Source organism: Delphinus delphis, chromosome 3 (assembly GCF_949987515.2).
Source record: "Delphinus delphis chromosome 3, mDelDel1.2, whole genome shotgun sequence".
NCBI lineage: Eukaryota > Metazoa > Chordata > Mammalia > Artiodactyla > Delphinidae > Delphinus > Delphinus delphis.
Genome location: NC_082685.1, coordinates 19,123,314 through 19,145,924, shown reverse-complemented (window position 1 = coordinate 19,145,924; position 22,611 = coordinate 19,123,314). Strand labels below are relative to the sequence as shown.

Below are 22,611 nucleotides of genomic sequence, written 5' to 3'. Positions count from 1 at the left end.
TCTTATTTTTATATCCAAGATCCAATCAGTGATCAGGTATTGCCCTTGTTTGTCGTGTCTGTTAGAGTCTGTTTAATCCACAATGGTTTCTTCATATTTTTTGGTTGATATTTCCTGTGTTGTTTTGAAGGATCTACATGAATTTTCTCTGATAACCTGGGTTTATTGGACTCCTTTCTCAAAACTTGATTCAGGTTAACTGTTTTGGGTTGAAATTGCTTTAAAATTACCAACTGTGATGCATGTCACCTTCGGACTGTGTGTCCTGTGCCCTCCTGGAGGCCAGGGCATCTGCCAGGAGCATGAGGGGAGGGGTTTTGCGGGGAGAGGCTGAGGAACCTGGGGCTGAAGGCTTTCGTCAGGCATCCTCTGGAAATTTTAGGCTCTGGCCTCCATTTCCCTTCCCATCCTTCAGGCATCATTCCCAGTCTCCTTCCTGTTACTGTCAATACACCCTTGGCCTTTGGGCCTGGCCCTGTGGGCCTGGCTCTACCTCAGAGGGTTCTCTTTTTCTGCAAAGGTGCCCCACCATGCCCCTTTCATGCAGGGCCCCCAAAGATTCCCGAGGGAACCAGAGATAGCACAAGGCACCCAGGTCACAGAGACTGGGGTTTGAACCCACTGCTTCCTCACTGGGTGACTGCTCTTACACTCCGAGGATCACTTTGGATTTCAAACACCAAATGGGGCCCATAATGCCGGTGCCTGGTGCAAAAGAGGCATCCACTCTGTGCTTATTCCCTTCCGTTCCTGGTGACCCAGCATGCATCCCTCACTTTTGGTAATGATGACGAAAAGTGGCCTGACCCTCCTTTGCCCTGCAGAGCTCCCTGGGGCCGGGGCCTGTAGAAAGGAGCCCTCTCGTGTGTGTCACGTCATCTCCGTGATTTCCTTAGGGTCATACTACCCCAGGCACCACCAGGTATACCCCAAACTGCCAAACCACATAAACTTAGCCAGGAAGAGTCTTATGGACTAACCTGTGAAAGGTCCATGAACTTGGGGTGGGGGGTGTCACCTTCATTTTATTATTTTTGAGTAAAGCTAACACAGGCTCCAGTGTTGTCAGTTAAAGGCCTTTCAGTCCTGGCACCAGGGATCATCCTAATTGGTGAATTCCTGCCTTATAAACAAGGGATCTCGCCAAGGACTGGAAGGAATGCAGCCTCTTGGAATCAGCTAAATATTGCCCCTGCAGAGTCATTATGTACTTGGTTAATTTGGTCAGTAAATTGTTCATTTTTTGTTTTTAAATCCAGGCAACATTCAAAAGTACATGAGTCTGGCTAAAAAATAGTAATTAAATGGCCACTTCTGTCTTTGATGGTTGAAGCACCTGCACAGTGCCAGCAGCTGTGTACCTGTGGCCTCACAGCAACTTCCGTCTACTTTCCTTTCCTCTGAGGAAACAGAGGCTCAGGGATGTAAGTGGACTTTGCAGGGTAATCTAGCCAGTGTGGGCCTTGGCACTTGGTCTATGCTATTTATGGTCTGAGATGTTTACAGCCTGGGCTATTCTTAAGTAGTGTGGCCTGCCCTCTTTTCTGTCTTTATGAGGCCTCTACTCTCTGCTCAGCCACCTGTCTGTCCATTCATTTGACCACCCACATGCTAAGCAGCTGCCCAGTTTCATGGCTGAGCTGGGCTCAACCAGGAGTGCCTCTCTGACTGCTTACTATCTATCAGGCAAGGTGTGTCAGGTTGTTTATAAACATTCTCATTAGAATGGAAATAAGTGAAATAGAAAACTAACAGTAGAGAAAAAAACCTTTTGAAAAGGTTAATAAAATTGATAAATTCTAAGACTAACTAGGCGAAAATACAATTTATCAATATTCTACAGACATTAAAAGGATAACAAGGGATTTTTATGAAGTACTTTATATCAATACATTTGATAAAAGGAACAAATGCCTTGAAAGACAAAACCAAAATTGACACAAGAAGAAGTAGAAAATCTGAACAATTCTATTTCTGTTAAAGAAATTGAATTTATAATTAAAAACTTTCCCAGAAAGAAAATGTCACGTGGCTTTCCCAGTGAATTCTATCAAATATTTAAGAAAGAAACACTATTGCACACTCATTCAATAAGCAAATTTAATATGTGGGGTAATAAATGCTGGAGACATCGTGGATCAGTAGAAACCCTTCTGATCTATGTGTGGGAGTGTAAATTGGTATGACCAGTTTGCAGAACAGCTGAGAATTATCCAGTGAGCTTGAATATATATACTTGTAGCATATCCTGCAAAGGAGCAGTTCCACTGCTGATGTGTCCCCAAGAGAATTGTGTGTGCATGTACTCCTAGACCCCTGCTCTAAGCAGCAATAACTGGAACCAACCTATGTTCCATTGGCAGGAAAATGGAAAAAGAAATTATGGAACACTCACATATGAACAGTCAGAGAGCAGACTCTTAGAAGCATTGTATGGATGTAATCTTCATCCATCATGGTAAGTGCAAAAAATCAAGTCACTAGTACTGTGTACAGAACGACGCCGTTTTTAAAAATTTTTTTTTATTTTTTGTTGGCTGTGTTGGGTCTTTTTTGCTGCCCACAGGCTTTCTCTAGTTGCAGCGAGCAGGGGCTACTATTTGTTGCGGTGCACGGGCTTCTCAATGTGGTGGCTTCTCTTGTTGCGGAGCATGGGCTCTAGGCGCACGGGCTTCAGTAGTGGCTCGTGACTCTAGAGCACAGGCTCAGTAGTTGTGGCGCACAGGCTTAGTTGCTCTGTGGCATGTGGGATCTTCCCAGACCAGGGCTCGAACCCGTGTCCCCCTGCATTGGCAGGCGGATTCTCAACCACTGCGCCACCAGGGAAGTCCACACACCAGTTTTTTATAAAACTTAAAAGCAATTAAACCATACAGTATATTGTTTAGGGATACGTATTTCTGGGATAAATTTTTTTCTTGTAAGATATATACTCTTAGCAACTTGCAAATATACAATACAGTTTTGTTAACTATAGTCGGCATGCTGTACATTACATGCCCAGGACTTATTTATTTTATAACTGGAAGTTTGTCCCTTTGACCCCCTTCACCCATTTCACTCACCCCCACCCCCACCTTGACAACCACCAATCTGTTCTCTGTATCTATGAGCTCAACTTTTTTGTTCTGTTTTGTTTTAGATTCCACATATAAGTGAGATCATACAGTATTTGTCTTTCTCTGTCTGATTTATTTCACTTAACATAATGCCCTCAAGGTCCATCCATGTTGTCACAAATGGTAGGATTTTATTCTTTTTTTATGTCTGCATAATATTCCATTGCATATATATAAATATACCACATTTTCTTTATCCATTAACCCATTGATGGACACTTAGGTTGTTTCCATGTCTTGGCTATTGTGAATAATTCTGCAATGAACGGGAGGGGGCAGATATCTTTTTAAGTCAGTGTTTTTGTTTCCTTCGGGTGGAATTTCTGGATCATATGGTAGTTCTATTTTTAATTTTTTAGGAACGTCCATGCTGTTTTTTAAAGTGGCTGCACCAATTTAAATTCCCACCAATAGTGCACAAGGGTTCCCTTTTCTCCACCTCCTCACCAACACTTGTTATTTCTTGTCTTTTTTATAGTAGCCACCCTAACACTTGTGAGGTGATATCTCATTGTGAATTTGATTTGCATTTCCCTGATGATTAGCTATGTTGAACATCTTTTCATATAACTATTGACCATCTGTATGTCTTCTTTAGAAGAATATCTATTCTGCCCATTTTTAAATCAAATTGTTTAAAAAAAAATTGTTTTTTGCTGTTAAGTTATATGAGTTGATAAAAAAAAATTCCAGATAGTGGGAATGATGAAAGTAGGGTGGGTTGGGAGGATAGCACAGGAGGGGTTGACAACATTCCACCGCCCGATTGTGTGGAGGGCCTCCAGGCATCTAACTTTGTTATCATGCTTCATAACTTATATGTTACAGATAATCTTTTTATGTAACAAACATTTCATAACAAAATCTCTTTAAGTGAATGCTAAAATGTTAAAAGGAGTTCTCACATTTTCTTCCCAAGTTCCTCATGTTGGTCTTTACTCTGGGGACACACTTCCTACTTTGGAGACCACTAAGTTAATCAAACCACCAGATCACTGGAGTACTGCTCTGTAGCAGGCCCTGGTGCAGGTGCAGGGCGGCAGTGTCCCCTACCTCATGTGTGGGTGAGAGAGGGCCATAGTCAGGGTCAACTCAAGAGAGCCTTCCAGGAGGAGGCTATACCTCAGCTGCTATGGAAGCTCAAACAGCAGTTAGGCAAAATGTGGTGGTCAGGTAAGCAAGGAAGAAGGAGCAAGGGTCCAGGCCCTTGGCACGAGAGACCCTGGCAGCTCAGTGCCTGCTCTCTGCATCTTGGCTGTGAGCAGCTTGAGGACAGGCACTGGGCCACTCTGTCACTGCCATCCTGTACAAGGCTGGGAGCACAGCTCAGGAGGGCTCTCTGGGCCTTCTGAACCAGCCACTGCCCAGTTTCCCTGCCAATCTTCAGCAGAACAAAAACACTAGAGAGCAAGGCACAGGAGCCAAGAGGGAGGACCCCAGGCTCCGAGGGGCAGGGCAGGTCACCCTGCACACTCACACACCTAGACACCACCTGGGCAGGCGGATTTGGATATGTGCCTGGCTCTGATCCTCAGAGTTATCCATGATCTGGAGCCCTGATCGGGAGGTGCAATCCACTTGTGACATATTTCCATGAGGATGGTTGAACTCTCCGCTTCCTTCACGTTTAATGGCAGTATCCATCAGTCATGTGGGAAGGCTCCCCAGCTCAGGAGTTCTGACAACCGGCTGCTCTGACAAACCCCTTAAGAATAAAACATTGCACACTTGGTGGTTTGTGTGAACGTGTGCAAGGGGGATTGTCGAAAGGGTTAAGGAGGCTGAGACGACAGTGTGTGTGACAGCTGCTCCCCTGATGTCAATTGCAGGCCCCCAGTGGCCTATGCTTTGAGAACAGATGTTTCTGCATAAATGCAGCTAAATTCTTTTAGCACTTTGGATGAAGAAAAGGACTTTAGGTGTCTGCATGTTGCAATTCTGAAATGTTTGCCAGGGAAAATGTACTTATATTTTGCAAATAGTGTGTAAGAAGAAGGAACAAGTTAGGTTATTGCACCATATATAACCAATTTCATGAGCAGAGTCATTAACAGCACATTGCGTATAATAAATATGATCAGTGGCTACTCACCTTAATGAGGAATGCCCTCATTCCTTCCTGTGGCCATTTTCACCCCTGGCTCAGACAGGGAGGGCAGCCCAAGGTCACATGGCACCCAGACCCCCTGCGACTTTCAGGGAGAAAGTCACAGACTTTTTTTTTTTTTTAATTTTTATTGGAGTATAGTTGGTTTACAATGTTGTGTTACTTTCAGGTATTCAGCAAAGTGAATCAGTTATACATATACATGTGTCCATTATTTTCCCATGTAGGCCATTAGAGTATTGAGTAGAGTTCCCTGTGCTATACAGTAGGTCAGTTATCTATTTTATACATAGTATTGAGTATATGTCAATTCCAGTCTCCCAACTTATCCCTCCCCCCCGCTTACCCTCTAGTAACCATAAGTCTGTTTTCTACATCTGTAACTCTATTTCTGTTTTGTAAATAAGTTCATTTGTACCCTTTTTTTAGATTCCACATATAAGCGATATCATATGATATTTGTCTTTCTCTGTCTGACCTCCTTCAGTCAGTATGATAATCTCTAGGTCCATCCATGTTGCTACAAATGGCATTATTTCATTCTTTTTATGGCTGAGTAATATTCCATTGTATATATGTACCACATCTTCTTTATCCATTGCTCTGTCGATGGATATCTGGGTTGCTTCCATGTCCTGGCTATTGTATAGTGCTGCAATGAACATTGGGGTTCATGTATCTTTTCAAATTATGCTTTTCTCTGGATATTTGCCCAGGATTTGGATTGCTGGATCATATGGTAGCTCTATTTTTAGTTTTTTAAGGAACCTCCGTACTATTCTCCATAGTGGCTACACCAATTTAAATTTCCACCAACAGTGTAGGAGGGTTCCTTTTCTCCACACCCTCTCCAGCATTTGTTGTTTGCAGATTTTTATGGTGATGGTCATTCTGACCGGTGTGAGGTGACCTCATTGTAGTTTTGATTTGCATTTCTCTAATAATTAGTGATGTTGAGCATCTTTTCTTGTGCTTTCTTGGCTATCTGTATGTCTTCTTTGGAGAAATGTCTGTTTAGATCTTCTGCCCATTTTTTGATTGGGTTGTTTGTTTTTTTGACATAGAGCTGCATGAGCTGTTTGTATATTTTGGAGATTAATCCTTTGTCGGTTGCTTCATTTGAAAATATTTTATCCCATTCTGTGGGTTGTCTTTTCATTTTGTTTATGGTTTCCTTTGCTGTGCAAAAGCTTTTAAGTTTAACTAGGTCCTATTTATTTATTTTTGTTTTTATTTGCATTACTGTAGGAGGTGGCTCCAAAAAGATCTTGCTGCGATTTATGTCAAAGAGTGTTCTGCCTATGTTTTATTCTAAGAGTTTTATAGTATCCAGCCTTATATTTAGATGTTTAATCCATTTGGAGTTTATTATAGTGTATGGTGTTAGGGAGTGTTCTAATTTCATTCTTTTACATGTAGCTGTCTAGTGTTCCCAGCACCACTTATTGAAGAGACTGTCTTTTCTCCATTGTGTATTCTTGCTCCTTTGTCATAGATTAGGTGACCATAGGTGTGTGGGTTTATCTCTGGACTTTCTATTCTGTTCCATTGACCTATATTTCTGTTTTTGTGCCAGTACCATACTGTTTTGATTACTGTAGGTTTGTAGTAAAACTTTTTTTTTTATGGAAATTCTCAAAAACTTAAACATGTAAAGAATAGGATAAACATGAACCCCATGCATTCATCTCCCGGATCCCACACTGTTAGCTCACAGCCCATCTTTCTTTACTTGTACTCTGTCCTGTTAGGTGTTTAAAGCAAATCCAAGACACCCTATCATTTCCCCTGTCATAACTATGATATGCATCAAGGAACTGATAGGGATTTTATTTATTAGCATCATGCCATTGACACACCTAATGAAGTTAATAATAATTTCTGATTATTATCTAATAGCCAGTCTATAATCAGATGCCCCAATTAATTCAGAAATATTTTTTATAGTTGGTTTGTTCAAATCAGGATCCTAGCAAGTTTCACACATTGCACTTGATTTTTATAACTCTTAAGTCTCTTTTATTCTATAAATAGTCCTCCCCCCCCCACCTTTTGGGTTTTTTTAGGGGTTTTTTGGTCTTCATTCCATTGATTTCTTAGAGAAAAGGGGACATTTGTCCTGTAGAGTGTCCCATGTTCTGAATTTGGTCTCCTTCTGATGTCAGTGAACTTGTTTGCTATCCCCCGTACTTCCCTAACCAAGCAGTTTGATCTAGAGCAGCACTGTCCAGTAGAAATATCATGGAGCCCTATGGGTAATTTGAAATTTTCTTGTAGCCACATTAAAAAAGGTGAAATTAAGATTAGTAACACAACTAACAACTATGTTTATTTAACCAAACATATCCAAAGTATTATCATTCCAACATGTAATCAATATAAAAGTTACCAATGATATATTTTACATTCCTTTTTCATATGGTCTTTAAAATCAGATATGCATTTGTGCTTATAGCACACCTCAGTTTGAATATTGTGTCATCATAAATAACTAATCTGTATTTCAATTTCATAAAAATTAGTTGAAAAGTTGAAAAACATACTTAAATGTTTTCTAATAACTATTGAATATCACATTTTATAAACTTCTTTTTTAAACATGTGTATAACTGACATACAATAGACACTCATGACACATGTAAACATGTAAACACTCATGAATCCATCACCACAATCAAAATATCCATCTAACTACTTTCACTCATCAAAATGATTTTAAAGTATATCTATGTTGTTGTGTGTATCAACAGTTTCTTCCCTTTCATTGCTGAGCAGGATTCCTGTTGGTTGGATGTGCCACAACTTGTTTATGTGGTAGACAGCATTCTAAGATGACCCCCAGGATTCCCACTCCTTGGGGTACATGTGCTGGATAATCCCCTCCCCTCGAGTGAGAGGGACTTGTGAATATGAGATTTTAGGCTATTAGGTTACATTATATGCCAGAAGGGATTTTGCAGATGTAATTAAGGTCACTGGCTAGTTGACTGTGAGTTAATGAAAAGGGAGATTATTCTGTGTGGACCTGACCTAATTGGGTTCTTCTGGAAGTCAGACAGGTTTAAAGCCTCTCCTTTTGACCATGAAGGTGCAAACTGCCATGTTGTACAGAAGGTGGGTGGCCTCTTAGAGCTGAGGGCCTCAGTCCTGCAACTGCAAGGGACTGAATTCTGCCAGCCAGCAGTGAAGTAGGAAGAGGAACCTAAGGCCTAGATGAGATGGCAGCCCTGCTGGCACCCTGATTTCAACCTGGTGAGTCCTTGAGCGGAGTACCCAACCAAAATGTTCCAGGATCATGACCCAAAGAAACTGAGAGATAATTAATTTGTTTAAGTTTTCGGTAATTGTATTCTAAGTTTATGGTATTTGTTACAAAGTAATAAAAATCAAATACATGTGTCCATTGCATCTGCTGATGGACATATAGGTTCTTTATGCTTTGGGACTATTATAAATAAAGCTGCTATGAACACTTACATGCAAATCTCTGTATGGATACCTGCTTTCATTTTTCTTAGATAAATACGTGGGAGTGGAATGGCTAGGTAATATGGCAAGTTCATGTTTAACTTTTAAAGAAACTGCCAAATTCTTTTCCAAAATGGTTGAACCCCATAGCAATGTATGGAAGTTCCACTTGCTCGACATCCTTGCTACACTTGGTATTGTCAGTCTTTTTCATTTTATCTGTTCTAATAGTCGTGGAGAGGGATCTCATTGTGGTTTCAATTTTCATTCCCCTAATGGCTAATTATTTGGACATCTTTTCTTATGTCTATTTGCCGTCTGTGTATCTTCTTTGATGAAATGTCTGTTCAGATATTTTGCATATTTAAAAATTAGGTTTGTTTCTTATTACTTTTTGAGAGTTCCTTACATATTCTGGATACAAGTTCTTTATAAATCTTATTATTTATTTTTATTTTTGGCTGTGTTGGGTCTTCATTGCTGCGTGCAGGCTTTCTCTAGTTGCAGCGAGTGAGGGATACTCTTCGTTGCAGAGCATGGGCTCTAGGCCCGCGGGCTTCAGTAGTTGTGGAGCGCGGGCTTAGTTGCTCTGTAGCATGTGAGATCTTCCTGGACCAGGGCTCGAACCCGTGTTCCTTGCATTGGTAGGAGGATTCTTAACCACTGCGCCACCAGGGAAGCCCTGGATACAAGTTCTTTATCAGTAAGTGATTTATAAATTTTCCCCTTATTATGTGACTGTCATTTATTCTTTTCACAGTGTCTTTTGAAGAACAGAGTGTTTAATTTTGATGAAGTCCACTTTATCAATTTTTTCTTTTCAATTATGTTTTGGTGCTTAAGGAATTTTTACCTAACCCAAGGTTACAAAGATTTTTCTCCCATATTTTCTTCTAGAAACTTTATAGGTCTTAATCTGTGATCCATTTTGAGTTAATTTTTGCTTACAATGGGAAGAAGGTATCAATATCAGTTTTTTTGCATCAGATAACCAATTGTTCAACACCATTTATTGAAATGACCATCTTTCTTAACTGAATTGCATTTACATTTTCTTAAAAAATCAATTGACCATAAACTTGTGGCTCTGTTTCTGGCCTCTCTATTGTATTCCAGTGATCGCTTGGTCTATCTTGATTTCAGCACCCCACTCTCTTGATTACTATAGCTTTAAAATAAGTCTTGAAGACAGGAAGTGTAAGTACTCCAACTTTGTTCTACTTTTCCAAAGTAGTTTTAGATGTTCTCATTCCCTTGCATTTTGAAATAAATTTGAGAATCAGCTTGCCAATTTCTACCATCTATAGATCAATTTGGGAGAATTGACAAGAATATTGAATTTTCTGATGTATTAACAGCCATTTATTTAGATCCTTAATTTCTCTCAGAAATGTTTTATACTTTTCCAGGTACTCTTGCACATCTTTTCTCAACTTTAGCCTTCAGTACTTTTTTATCTATTGTAAATCATATTTTTAAATTTCCATTTTCAATGTCTTGTTGCTGGTAAATAGAAATGCAGTTGATATTTGTATATCGATCTTGTACACAGCATCCTTGCCAAACTCATTTATTAGTTACAGTGCTTTTAAAGGAATTTCAACATAGATGATCACATCATTTACAAATAAAAATAGTTTTATTTCTTCCTTTTCAATCTGGGTGCCTTTTATTTCTTTTTCTTACCTCATTGCACTAGTGAAACCTCCAGTACAGTGTTGAATAGAAGTAATAAGAGTGGACATCCTTGCCTTTTCCTGATCTTAGGGGGAACACATTCAGTTTTTCACTATTTGGTATGATATGAGCTGTAGGTTTCTCACAGATGCACTTTATCAAGTTGGGAAACTTCCTTTCTATTCCTAGATGGCTGAGCGTTTTTAATCAGGAATGGATTTTGAACTTTGTCCAATACTTCTTGGCATCCTTGAGATGATCATATGGTTTTTCTTTTTTAGTCTGTTAATATGGTAAATTACAAAGGTTGTGTAACCACAACCTCTATCTAGTTCCAAAACATTTTTATTACCACAAAATAAAACCCCATACCCCTTAAGCAGTTGCTCCCAACTCTGCCCTCCCCCAGCCCCTAGCAGCCACTAATCTGTTTCTAGCTCTACAGATGTACCTATCCTGGATATTTCATATAAATGGAATCATATAGTATGTGACCTTTTGTGTCTGGCTTCTTTCACTTAACGTTTTTGAGGTTCATCCATGTTGTAGCATATATCAGTACTTCATTGCTTTTTATGGGTGAATAATATTCCATTGTATGTATATACCACAATTATTTATCCATTCATCTGTTGATGGACTTTTAGGATGTTTCCACCTTTTGGCTATTGTGAATAGTTCTGCTGTGATCATTCATGTACAGGTATTTGTTTGAGTACCTGTTTTCACTTCTTTTAGGTATATAACTAGGAGTAGAACTGCTGGGTCTATGACTAACTTACTGAGGAAGCACCAAACTGTTTTCCATAGCAGCTGACCATTTTACATCCCCACTAGCAATGAACAAGGGTTCCAGTTTCTTCACATCCTCACCAACACTCATTACTTTCCGTTTGTTGATTATGGCCATCCTTGTGGATGTGAAGTGGTATCTCATTGTGGTTTTGATTTGTATTTCCCTAATGACTAATGATGTTAACCACCTTTTCATGTGCTTGTTGGCCATTTGCAGATCTTCCTTGGGGAAATGTCTGTTCAAGTAATTTGCCTGTTTAGTTTTTAAATTGGGTTGTTTGTCTTTTTGTTGTTGAATTGTAGGAGTTCTTTATATATTCAGGATACTAGACCTATATCAGACACATGATTTGCAAATATTTTCTACCATTCTGTAATTTGTCTTTTTAGTATTCTTTATTTTATTATTATTATTTTTTTGGCTGCATTGGTTCTTTGTTGCTGTGTGCGGACTTTCTCTGGTTGCAGCAAGCAGGGGCTACTCTTCGTTGCAGTGTGTGGGCTTCTCATCACAGTGGCTTCTTTTGTTGTGGAGCACAGGCTCTAGGCACACAGGCTTCAGTAGTTGTGGCTCGTGGGCTCTAGAGCACAGGCTCAGTAGTTGTGGCACACAGGCTTAGTTGCTCCGCGGCATGTGGGATCTTCCCAGACCAGGCATCAAACCCGTGTCCCCTGCACTGGCAAGTGGATTCTTAACCACTGTACCACCAGGGAAGCCCTCATATTCTTTATAACGCCATTTGCTGCACACAAGTTTTTAATTTTGGTGAACTCCAGTTTTATCCATTTGTTCTTTTGTTGCTCACACTTTTGGTGTCATATTTACAAATCCACTGCCAAATCTAATGTCATGAAGCTTTCCCCTTATGTTTTCTCCTAAGAGTTTCTTACTTTTAGCTTTTATATACAGGTCTCTGATCCATTTTGAGTTAATTTTTGCATATGGTGCAAGGTAAGGGGTCCAACTTCTTTTGCATTTGGATATCCAGTTATTCCAGCACCATTTGCTGAAGAGACTGTTTTTGCCCATTGAATGATCTCAGCACCCTTTTCAAAAATCAACTGGCCATACATCTATGGGTTTATTTCTGGACCCTTGATTCTGTTTCATTGATCTGTACGTCTGTCCTTATGCCAATACTGCACTGTTTTGATTACTGTAGCTTATAGTAAGTTTTGAAATCAGGAAGTGTGAGTTCTCCAGCTTTGTTTTCACAATTCCATATGAATTTTAAGATGGGTTTTTGATATCTGCAAAAACGGCCATTGGAATTTTGGTTAGGATCACATTAAATATATAGATCACTTTGAGTAGTATTGCCACTTTTATGATATTAAATCTTTTAATCTATGAACATAAAATATCATTCATTTTATTTAGGTTTTCTTTCATTTCTTTTCAACAATATTTTATAGTTTGCAGTGTACAAGTCTTTTACCTTCTTGGTTAAATTTATTCTCAGATATTTTCTTCTTTTGGAGGCTATTATAAATTGTATTCCCTTACCATCACATCAAAAAGAATAAAATACCTAGGAATAAACCTACCTAAGGAGACAAACACCAGTACTCTGAAAACTATAAGACATTGATGAAAGAAATAGAAGACGACACAAACAAATGGAAAGATACACCATGTTCTTGGATTGGAAGAATCAATATGGTCAAAATGACTATAATACCCAAGGCAATCTACAGATTCAATGCAATCCCTATCAAATTACCAGTGACATTTTTCACAAAACTAGAACAAAAAGATTTTAAATCTATATGGAAACACAAAAGACCTCAAATAGCCAAAGCAATACTGAGAAAGAAAAACGGAGCTGGAGGAATCAGATTCCCTGATTTCAGACTATACTACAAAGCTACAGTAATCAAAGAGTATGGTACTGGCACAAAAACAGAAATATAGGTCAATGGAACAGAATAGAAAGTTCAGAGATAAACCCACGCACCTGTGGTCAATTAATCTACAACAAAGGAGGCAAGAATATACAATGGAGAAAAGACAGTCTCTTCAATAAGTGGTGCTGGGAACACTAGACAGCTACATGTAAAAGAATGAAATTAGAACATTCTCTAACACGATCCACAAAAATAAAATCAAAATGGAATAAAGACCTAAATATAAGACCTGATACTATAAAACTGTTAGAGGAAAACTTAGGCAAAACACTCTTTGACATAAATCACAGCAAGATCTTTTTGGAGCCACCTCCTAGAGTAATGAAAATAAAAACAAAAATAAATAAATGGGACCTAGTTAAACTTAAAAGCTTTTGCACAGCAAAGGAAACCATAAGTGAAATGAAAAGACAACCCACAGAATGCGATAAAATATTTTCAAATGAAGCAACCGACAAAGGATTAATCTCCAAAATATACAAACAGCTCATGCAGCTCTATGTCAAAAAAACAAACCACCCAATCAAAAAATGGGCAGAAGATCTAAACAGACATTTCTCCAAAGAAGACATACAGATGGCCAAAAAGCACATGGAAAGATGCTCAACATCACTATTATTAGAGAAATGCAAATCAAAACTGCAATAAGGTATCACCACACACCGGTCAGAATGACCATCATCAAAAAAATCTGCAAACAATAAATGCTGCAGAGGGTGTGGAGAAAAGGGAACCCTCCTACACTGTCGGTGGGAATGTAAATTGGTACAACCACTATGAAGAACAGTAGGGAGATTCCTTAAAAAACTAAAAATAGAGCTACCATATGATCCAGCAATCCCACTCCTGGACCTATATCAGAGAAAACCATAATTCGAAAAGATACATGAACCCCAATGTTCATTGCAGCACTATACAATAGCCAGGACATGGAAGCAACCTCTGTCCATTGACAGGAATGGATAAAGAAGATGTGGTACATATATACAATGGAATATTACTCAGCCATAAAAAAGTATGAAATAATGCCATTTGTAGCAACATGGATGGACCTAGAGATTATCATACTGAGTAAAGTAAGTCAGACAAAGAAAGACAAATATCATAGGATACCACTCATATTTGGAATCTAATTTTTAAAAATGATACAAATGAGTTTATTTACAAAACAGAAATAGAGTTACAGATACCGAAAACAAACTTATGTATACTAAAGGGGAAACATGGTGGGGGGAGGGATAAATCAGGAGTTGGGGTGAACATACACACACTTCTATATATAACATAGATAACCAACAAGGGCCTACTGTATAGCACAGGGAACTCTGCTCAATATTCTGTGATAACCTATATGAGAAAAGAATCTAAAACATATATGTACATGTATAACTGAATCACTTTGCTGTACACCTGAAACAAACACAATGTTGTAAATCTACTATACTCCAAGAAAATTTTTTTTAATTTAAAAAATAAATAGGGACGTCCCTGGTGGTCCAGTGGTAAAGAATCCACCTTCCAATGCAGGGGATGCAGGTTCGATCCCTGGTCGGGGAACTAGGTTCCCACATGCTGCAGGTCAGCTAAGCCTGCATACCACAACTGCTGAGCTCACATGCCTCAATGTGAGAGCCCACATGCCGCAAACTACAGAGCCCACGCATTCTGGAACCCACGCACCACAACTACAGAGCCCACATGCCCTGGAGCCTGCATGCCACAACTAGAGAAGGGAAAACCCACACGCCACAGCTAGAGAGAAGCCCACATACTGCAACGAAGAGCCCGCGCACTGCAACGAAAGATCCCACATACCTCAACGAAGATCCCGCATGCTGCAACTAAGACCTGATGCAGCCAAAATAAATAAATAAAAATAAAAGAATAAATGTAAAAAATAAATTGTATTTTCTTAATTTCTTTTTCAGAGTGTTAATTGCTAACATATAGAAAAACAACTGATTTTTGTGTCTTGAGCTTGTATTTTTGCACCTTTACTGAAAATTTGTTTAATAGCTCTAGTAGTTTATTTGTGGATTCTTTAGGATTTTGTATATAGGGGGTCATGTCATCTCTGAATAAAGATGGTTCTACTGTTTCCTTTTAATTTAATGCCTTTTATTTCTTTCCCTTGCCTCATTGCAGTGTCTAGCATTTCCAGTACAATATTAAATAGCAATGGTGAAAGCAGACATCCTTGTCTTACGCCTGATGGGAAGGCTTTTAACAACAGTTTCAATTTCTTTGATAGATATTGGGCTATTCGGGTTATCTGTTTCTACTTTCATGAGATTTGGTAGTTTGTATATATTAAGAAAATTTTCCATGTTATCTATTGTCAATTGTCAATTGATTGGCATAAAGTTGTCCATGGTATTTCCTTATTATCCTTTTGATATCTTTAGAACTTGTATTAATGTCACCTCTCTCATTTTTGATATTGGTAATTTGCATATTCTCTCTTTTTTCCTGATTAGTCTGTCTAGAAGTTTATTAAATTTTTTTATCTTCTCAGAGAACAAGATTTTTGGTTCACTGTTTTGCTGTATTGTTTTTCTGTTGTATACCTCATTTATTTTCTGCTCTGAATAGTATCATTTCCTTTCTTCTGCTTACTTTGGGTTTCATTTGCTGTTCTTGTTTCTTAAGGTAGAAGCTGAGGTCATCAATGTGAGTATATGATTTGAGATCTACTTTTTTTCTAATATAGACATTTACTGCTATAAAATTTCTTCTAAGTACCACTTAGGCTGCATCCCACATATTTTGATATGTTGTGTTTTCATTATGTTCAAATTAGAATATGTTTTAATTCCTTGATTATTTTTTCTTTCACCCATAAGTTATTTAGAAGTGTATTATTTAGCTTCCAAATAATTGGGGATTTTCCAGATACCTTTGTTAATTATATTTAATTCAATTCCTTTTTGGTCAAAGAATATACTTTCTGTGACTTGAGTCCTTTTAAATTTACTAAGACTTGTGTTATAGCTTAGAATATAGTCTATCTTGAATGTGCATTTGAAATGAATGTGTATTCTGCTGTTCTTGAGTGTGCATTTGAAATGAATGTGCATTCTGCTGTTCTTGTATGTTCTTCTGTAAACAGCAATCAGTTTAAGTTGCTTGGTAATGTTGTTCAAGTGTTCAATATTCTTCCTGATTTTCTGTCTACTTATTCTGTCTATTATTGAGTAGGGGGCATTAAAATCTCAGCTGCAGTTATCGATTTTCTTCTCACAGTTCTATCTGTTCTTTTTTTTTTAACATCTTTATTGGAGTATAATTGCTTTACAATGTTGTGTTAGTTTCTGCTGTATAACAAAGTGAATCAGCCATATGTATACATATATCCCCATATCCACTCCCTCTTGCGTCTCCCTCCACCCTCCCTATCCCACCCCTCTAGGTTGTTACAAAGCACCAAGCTGATCTCCCTGTGCTATGTAGCTGCTTCCCACTAGCTATCTATTTTACATTTCACAGTGTATTTATGTCGCTGCTACTCTCTCTCTTTGTGCCAGCTTACCCTTCCCCTCCCCTCACCATATCATCAAATCCATTCTCTACATCTGCATCTTTATTCCTGTCCTGCCCCTAGGTTCATCAGAATCATTTTTTTTTAGATTCCATATATATGTGTTAGCATACGGTATTTGTTTCTCTCTTTCTGACTTACTTCACTCTGTATGACAGATTTTAGGTCCATCCACCTCACTACAAATAACTAAATTTCGTTTCTTTTTATGGCTGAGTAATATTCCATTGTATATATGTGCCACATCTTCTATAGCCATTCATCTGTTGATGGACACTTAGGTTGCTTCCATGTCCTGGCTATTGTAAATAGAGCTGCAATGAGCATTGTGGTACATGACTCTTTTTGAATTATGTTTTTCTCAGGGTATATGCCCAGTAGTGGGATTCCTGGGTCGTATGGTAGTTCTATTTTTAGTTTTTTCAGGAACCTCCATACTGTTCTCCATAACGGCTGTATCAATTTACATTCCCACCAACAGTGCAAAAGGGTTCCCTTTTCTACACACCCTCTCCAGCATTTATTGTTTCTAGATATTTTGATGATGGCCATTCTAACCGGTGTGAGATGATATCTCATTGTAGTTTTGATTTGCATTTCTCTGATGATTAATGATGTTGAGCATTCTTTCATGTGTTTGTTGTCAATCTGTATATCTTCTTTAGAGAAATGTCTATTTAGGTTTTCTGCCCATTTTTGGATTGGGTTGTTTGTTTTTTTGTTATTGAGCTGCATAAGCTGCTTGTAAATTTTGGAGATTAATCCTTTGTCAGTTGCTTCATTTGCAAATATTTTCTCCCATTCTGAGGGTTGTCTTTCGGTCTTGTTTATGGTTTCTTTTGCTGTGCAAAAGCTTTTAAGTTTCATTGGGTTCCATTTGTTTATTTTTGTTTTTATTTCCATTTCTCTAGGAGGTGGGTCAAAAAGGATCTTGCTGTGATTTATGTCATAGAGTATTCTGCCTATGTTTTCCTCTAAGAGTTTGATAGTGTCTGGCTGTACATTTAGGTCTTTAATCCATTTTGAGTTTACTTTTGTGTATGGTGTTAGGGAGTGTTCTAATTTCATTCTTTTACATGTAGCTGTCCAGTTTTCCCAGCATCACTTATTGAAGAGGCTGTCTTTTCTCCACTGTATATTCCTGCCTCCTTTATCAAACATAAGGTGACCATATGTGCGTGGGTTTATCACTTGTCTTTCTATCCTGTTCCATTGATCTATATTTCTGTTTTTGTGCCAGTACCATACTGTCTTGATTACTGTAGCTTTGTAGTATAGTCTGAAGTCAGGGAGCCTGATTCCTCCAGCTCCGTTTTTCTTTCTTAAGATTGCTTTGGCTATTTGGGGTCTTTTATGTTTCCACACAAATTGTGAATTTTTTTGTTCTAGTTCTGTGATAAATGCCAGTGGTATTTTGATAGGGATTGCATTGAATCTGTAGATTGCTTTGGGTAGTACAGTCATTTTCACAATGTTGATTCTTCCAATCCAAGAACATGGTATATCTCTCCATCTACTTGTATCATCTTTAATTTCTTTCATCAGTGTCTTATACTTTTCTGCATACAGGTCTTTTTTCTCCTTAGGTAGGTTTATTCCTAGGTATTTTATTCGTTTTGTTGCAATGGTAAATGGGAGTGTTTTCTTAATTTCACTTTCAGATATTTCCTCATTAGTGTATAGGAATGCAAGAGATTTCTGTGCATTAATTTTGTATCCTGCTACTTTACCAAATTCATTGATTAGCTCTAGTAATTTTCTGGTAGCATCTTTAGGAGTTTCTATGTATAGTATCATTTCATCTGCAAACAGTGACAGCTTTACTTCTTGTTTTCCGATTTGGATTCTTATTTCTTTTTCTTCTCTGATTGCTGTGACTAAAGCTTCCAAAACTTTGTTGAATAATAGTAGTGAGAGTGGGCAACCTTGTCTTGTTCCTGATCTTAGTGGAAATGGTTTCAGTTTTTCACCACTGAGGACGATGTTGGCTGTGGGTGTGTCATATATGGCGTTTATTATGTTGAGGAAAGTTCCCTCTATGCCTACTTTCTGGAGAGTTTTTAATCATAATTGGGTGTTGAATTTTGTTGAAAGCCTTTTCTGCATCTATTGAGGTGATCATATGGTTTTTCTCCTTCAATTTGTTAATATGGTCTATCACATTGATTGATTTGCATATATTGAAGAATCTCTGCATTCCTGGGCTAAACCCCACTTATCATGGTGTGTGATCCTTTTAATGTGTTGTTGGATTCTGTTTGCTAGTATTTTGTTGAGGATTTTTGCATCTATGTTCATCAGTGATACTGGTCTGTAGTTTTCTTTTTTGTGACATGTATGTCTGGTTTTGGTGTCAGGGTGATGGTGGCCTCATAGAATGAGTTTGGGAGTGTTCTTCCCTCTGCTATATTTTGAAAGAGTTTGAGAAGGATAGGTGGTAGCTCTTCTCTAAATGTTTGATAGAATTCGCCTGTGAAGCCATCTGGTCCTGGGCTTTTGTTTGTCGGAAGATTTTTAATCACAGTTTCAATTTCAGTGCTTGCGATTGGTCTGTTCATATTTTCTATTTCTTCCTGGTTCAGTCTCGGAAGGAAGGTTGTGCATTTTTAGGAATTTGTCCATTTCTTCCAGGTTGTCCATTTTATTGGCATATAGTTGCTTGTAGTAATCTCTCATGATCCTTTGTATTTCTGCAGTGTCAGTTGTTACTTATCCTTTTTTATTTCTAATTCTATTGATTTAAGTCTTCTTCCTTTTTTTCTTGATGAGTCTGTCTAATGGTTTATCAATTTTGTTTGTCTTCTCAAAGAACCAGCTTTTACTTTTATTGATGTTTGCTACTGTTTCCTTCATTTCTTTTTCATTTATTTCTGATCTGACCTTTATGATTTCTTTCCTTCTGCTAACCTTGGATGTTTTTTGTTCTTCTTTCTCTAATTGCTTTAGGTGTAAGGTTAGGTTGTTTATTTGAGATTTTTCTTGTTTCTTGAGGTAGGATTGCACTGCTATGAACTTCCCTCTTAGAACTGCTTTTGCTGCATCCCATAGGTTTTGGGTCATCGTGTTTTCATTGTCATTTGTTTCTAGGTATTTTTTGATTTCCTCTTTGATTTCTTCAGTGACCTCTTGGTTGTTAAGTAGTGTATTGTTTAGCCTCCATGTGTTTGTATTTTTTTACAGATTTTTTTTCCTGTAATTGATATCTAGTCTCATAGCGTTGTGGTCAGAAAAGATACTTGATATGATTTCAGTTTTCTTAAATTTACCAAGGGTTGATTTGTGACCCAAGATATGATCTATCCTGGAGAATGTTCCATGAGCACTTGAGAAGAAAGTGTATTCTGTTGTTTTGGGATGGAATGTCCTATAAATATCAATTAAGTCCATCTTGTTTAATGTATCATTTAAAGCTTGTGTTTCCTTATTTATTTTCATTTTGGATGATCTCTCCAATGGTGAAAGTGGGGTGTTAAACCCCCTACTATGATTGTGTTACTGTTGATTTCCCCTTTTATGGCTGTTAATATTTGCCTTATGTATTGGGGTGCTCCTATATTGGGTGCATAGATATTTACAATTGTTATATCTTCTTCTTGGATTGACTTGATCATTATGTAGTGTCCTTCCTTGTCTCTTATAACATGCTTCATTTTAAAGTCTATTTTATCTGATATGAGTATTGCTACTCCAGCTTTCTTTTGAATTGCATTTTCATGGAATATCTTTTTCCATCCCCTCACTTTCAGTCTGTATGTGTCCCTAGGTCTGAAGTGGGTCTCTTGTAGACAGCGTATATACGGGTCTTGTTTTTGTATCCATTCAGCCAGTCTGTGTCTTTTGGTTGGAGCATTTAATCCATTTACATTTAAGGTAATTATCGATATGTATGTTCCTATTACCATTTTCTTAATTGTTTTGGGTTTGTTTTTGTAGGTCTTTTCCTTTTCTTGTGTTTCCTGCCTAGAGAAGTTCCTTTAGCATTTGTTGTAAAGCTGGTTTGGTGGTGCTGAATTCTCTTAGATTTTGCTTGTCTGTAAATGTTTTAATTTCTCTGTCATATCTGAATGAGATCCTTGCTGGGTAGAATAATCTTGGTTGTAGGTTTTTCCCTTTCATCACTTTAAATATGTCCTGCCACTCCCTTTTGGCTTGCAGAGTTTCTGCTGAAAGATCAGCTGTTAACCTTATGGGGATTCCCTTGTATATTATTTGTTGTTTTTTCCCTTGCTGCTTTTAACATTTTTTCTTTGTATTTAATTTTTGATAGTTTGATTAATATGTGTCTTGGTGTGTTTCTCCTTGGATTTATCCTGTATGGGACTCTCTGCACTTCCTGGACTTGATTGAATATTTCCTATGTTAGGGAAGTTCTCAACTGTAATCCTTCAAATATTTTCTCCACCCCTTTCTTTTTCTCTTCTTCTTCTGGGACCCCTATAATTTGAATGTTGGTGCATTTAGTGTTGTCCCAGAGATCTCTGAAACTGTCCTCAATTCTTTTCATTCTTTTTCTTTATTCTGCTCTGTGGTAGTTATTTCCACTATTTTATCTTCCAGGTCACTTATTCATTCTTCTGCCTCAGTCATTCTGCTATGTTCTATCTGTTCTTGCTTCATATATTTTGAAACTCTGTTATTAGGTGAGTACACATTTAGGATGTTTATGTCCTCTTAATAAATGGACCCCTTTGTCATTATGAAATGCCCCTCTTTATCTACTCTGTCTGAGAATAATGTAGACACACCATCTTTCTTTCCTGTTTTTCATCTTTTTACTTTGCCACTATTTGTGTCTTTATATTTAAATAGAGGGCTCTGTGTGGTTCTAGGTTTCTATCTAATCTGAAAATCTCTGCCTTTTCATTCGGTTGTTTAGACCATTTACACTTAATGTGATTATTGATATTTTTGGATTTATATCTACCACCTTGTTATTTACTTTTTATTTATTTCAGATGTTCTTTATCCTTTTTTGTTCTTTTTCTGACTTATTTTGGATTAATTGGCTGTTTTTTAGTGATCCCGTTTTATCCCCTTTGTTGAGGTATTAGCTGTATTCCTGTTTTATGTTATTTTAGGGCTGGATTTAGGCGATTGGCTGTTTTTTAGTGATCCCATTTTATCCTCTTTGTTGATGTATTAGCTGTATTCCTGTTTTATGTTATTTTAGGGCTGGATTTAGGTGTAATAATATACATTGTATTACTTTTTTGTTGTTACCTAAAGCATTAAAACAATCTTGGTAACATAAAACAACACACATTTATTATTTTAGAGTTTCCATGAGTCAGTTTCCAGGGACAGGTTAGCTGGGTCCTTTCCTCAGAGTCTCAGAAGCCTGGGGTTGGAATCTTATCTGAACCTTAGGATCCCCTTTCAAGCTCATGTAGATGGTGGCAGAATTCATTTCCTTGCAGCTGTTGAACTCATAATGGCTTAGTTTCTCAAGGACATCAGGAGAGCTTCTGATGCGAGTCTCCGACTTCTAGACTTTTTTTTTTTAAGAGCTCACCTGATTAGGTCAGGCTCACCCAGGAGCCTGACCTAATCTAGATTAGCTGTAAGCCAACTGATTAAGGTCCTTAATTAAATTTGTAAAATTCCCTTCACCTTTGCTGTGTAACATAACCTAATCATAGGAGTACCATCCATGACATTCATGGGTCTCACCCACACTCAAGGAGAAGGGATTACACAAGGCGTGTACACCAGGGGCTTGGGAATCTGAGGGGCCATCTTAGAATTCTTCCCACCACATCTTTAACTTAGCATAGTCTACCTTCAAGTGATACTATACTACTTCACATATGGTATGAGGACCTGATGCCAGTGTACTTCCATTCTCTCTCAGCCTTTGTGCTGGTATTTGTTTCTTAGAGTTGTGTAACAAAGTACTACAAACTGGGTTGGCTTAAAACAACAGAAATCTATTCTCTCATAGGGTAGAAGTCCAAAATCAAGGCATCAACAGGGCCATGCTTTCTCTGAAACCAATAGGA

General features: G+C 37.9%; 1 protein-coding gene across 4 annotated transcripts in view; it reads left to right on the top strand.

The window, feature by feature from the left end:
* The window catches only part of RASGEF1C (RasGEF domain family member 1C), a 98,101-nt gene that overhangs the window by 7,305 nt on the left and 68,185 nt on the right, over positions 1-22,611 (top strand). For 3 of the 4 annotated variants that reach the window (XM_060006751.1, XM_060006753.1, XM_060006750.1), the window contains exon 2: positions 2,364-2,458. The exons of the other annotated variant lie outside the window; for it this stretch is intronic. In XM_060006751.1, the coding sequence (XP_059862734.1) occupies positions 2,456-2,458 (3 nt within the window). In that variant the 5' untranslated portion in view covers positions 2,364-2,455. The remainder of the gene's footprint in view (positions 1-2,363; positions 2,459-22,611) is intronic. 4 annotated transcript variants of the gene reach the window in all.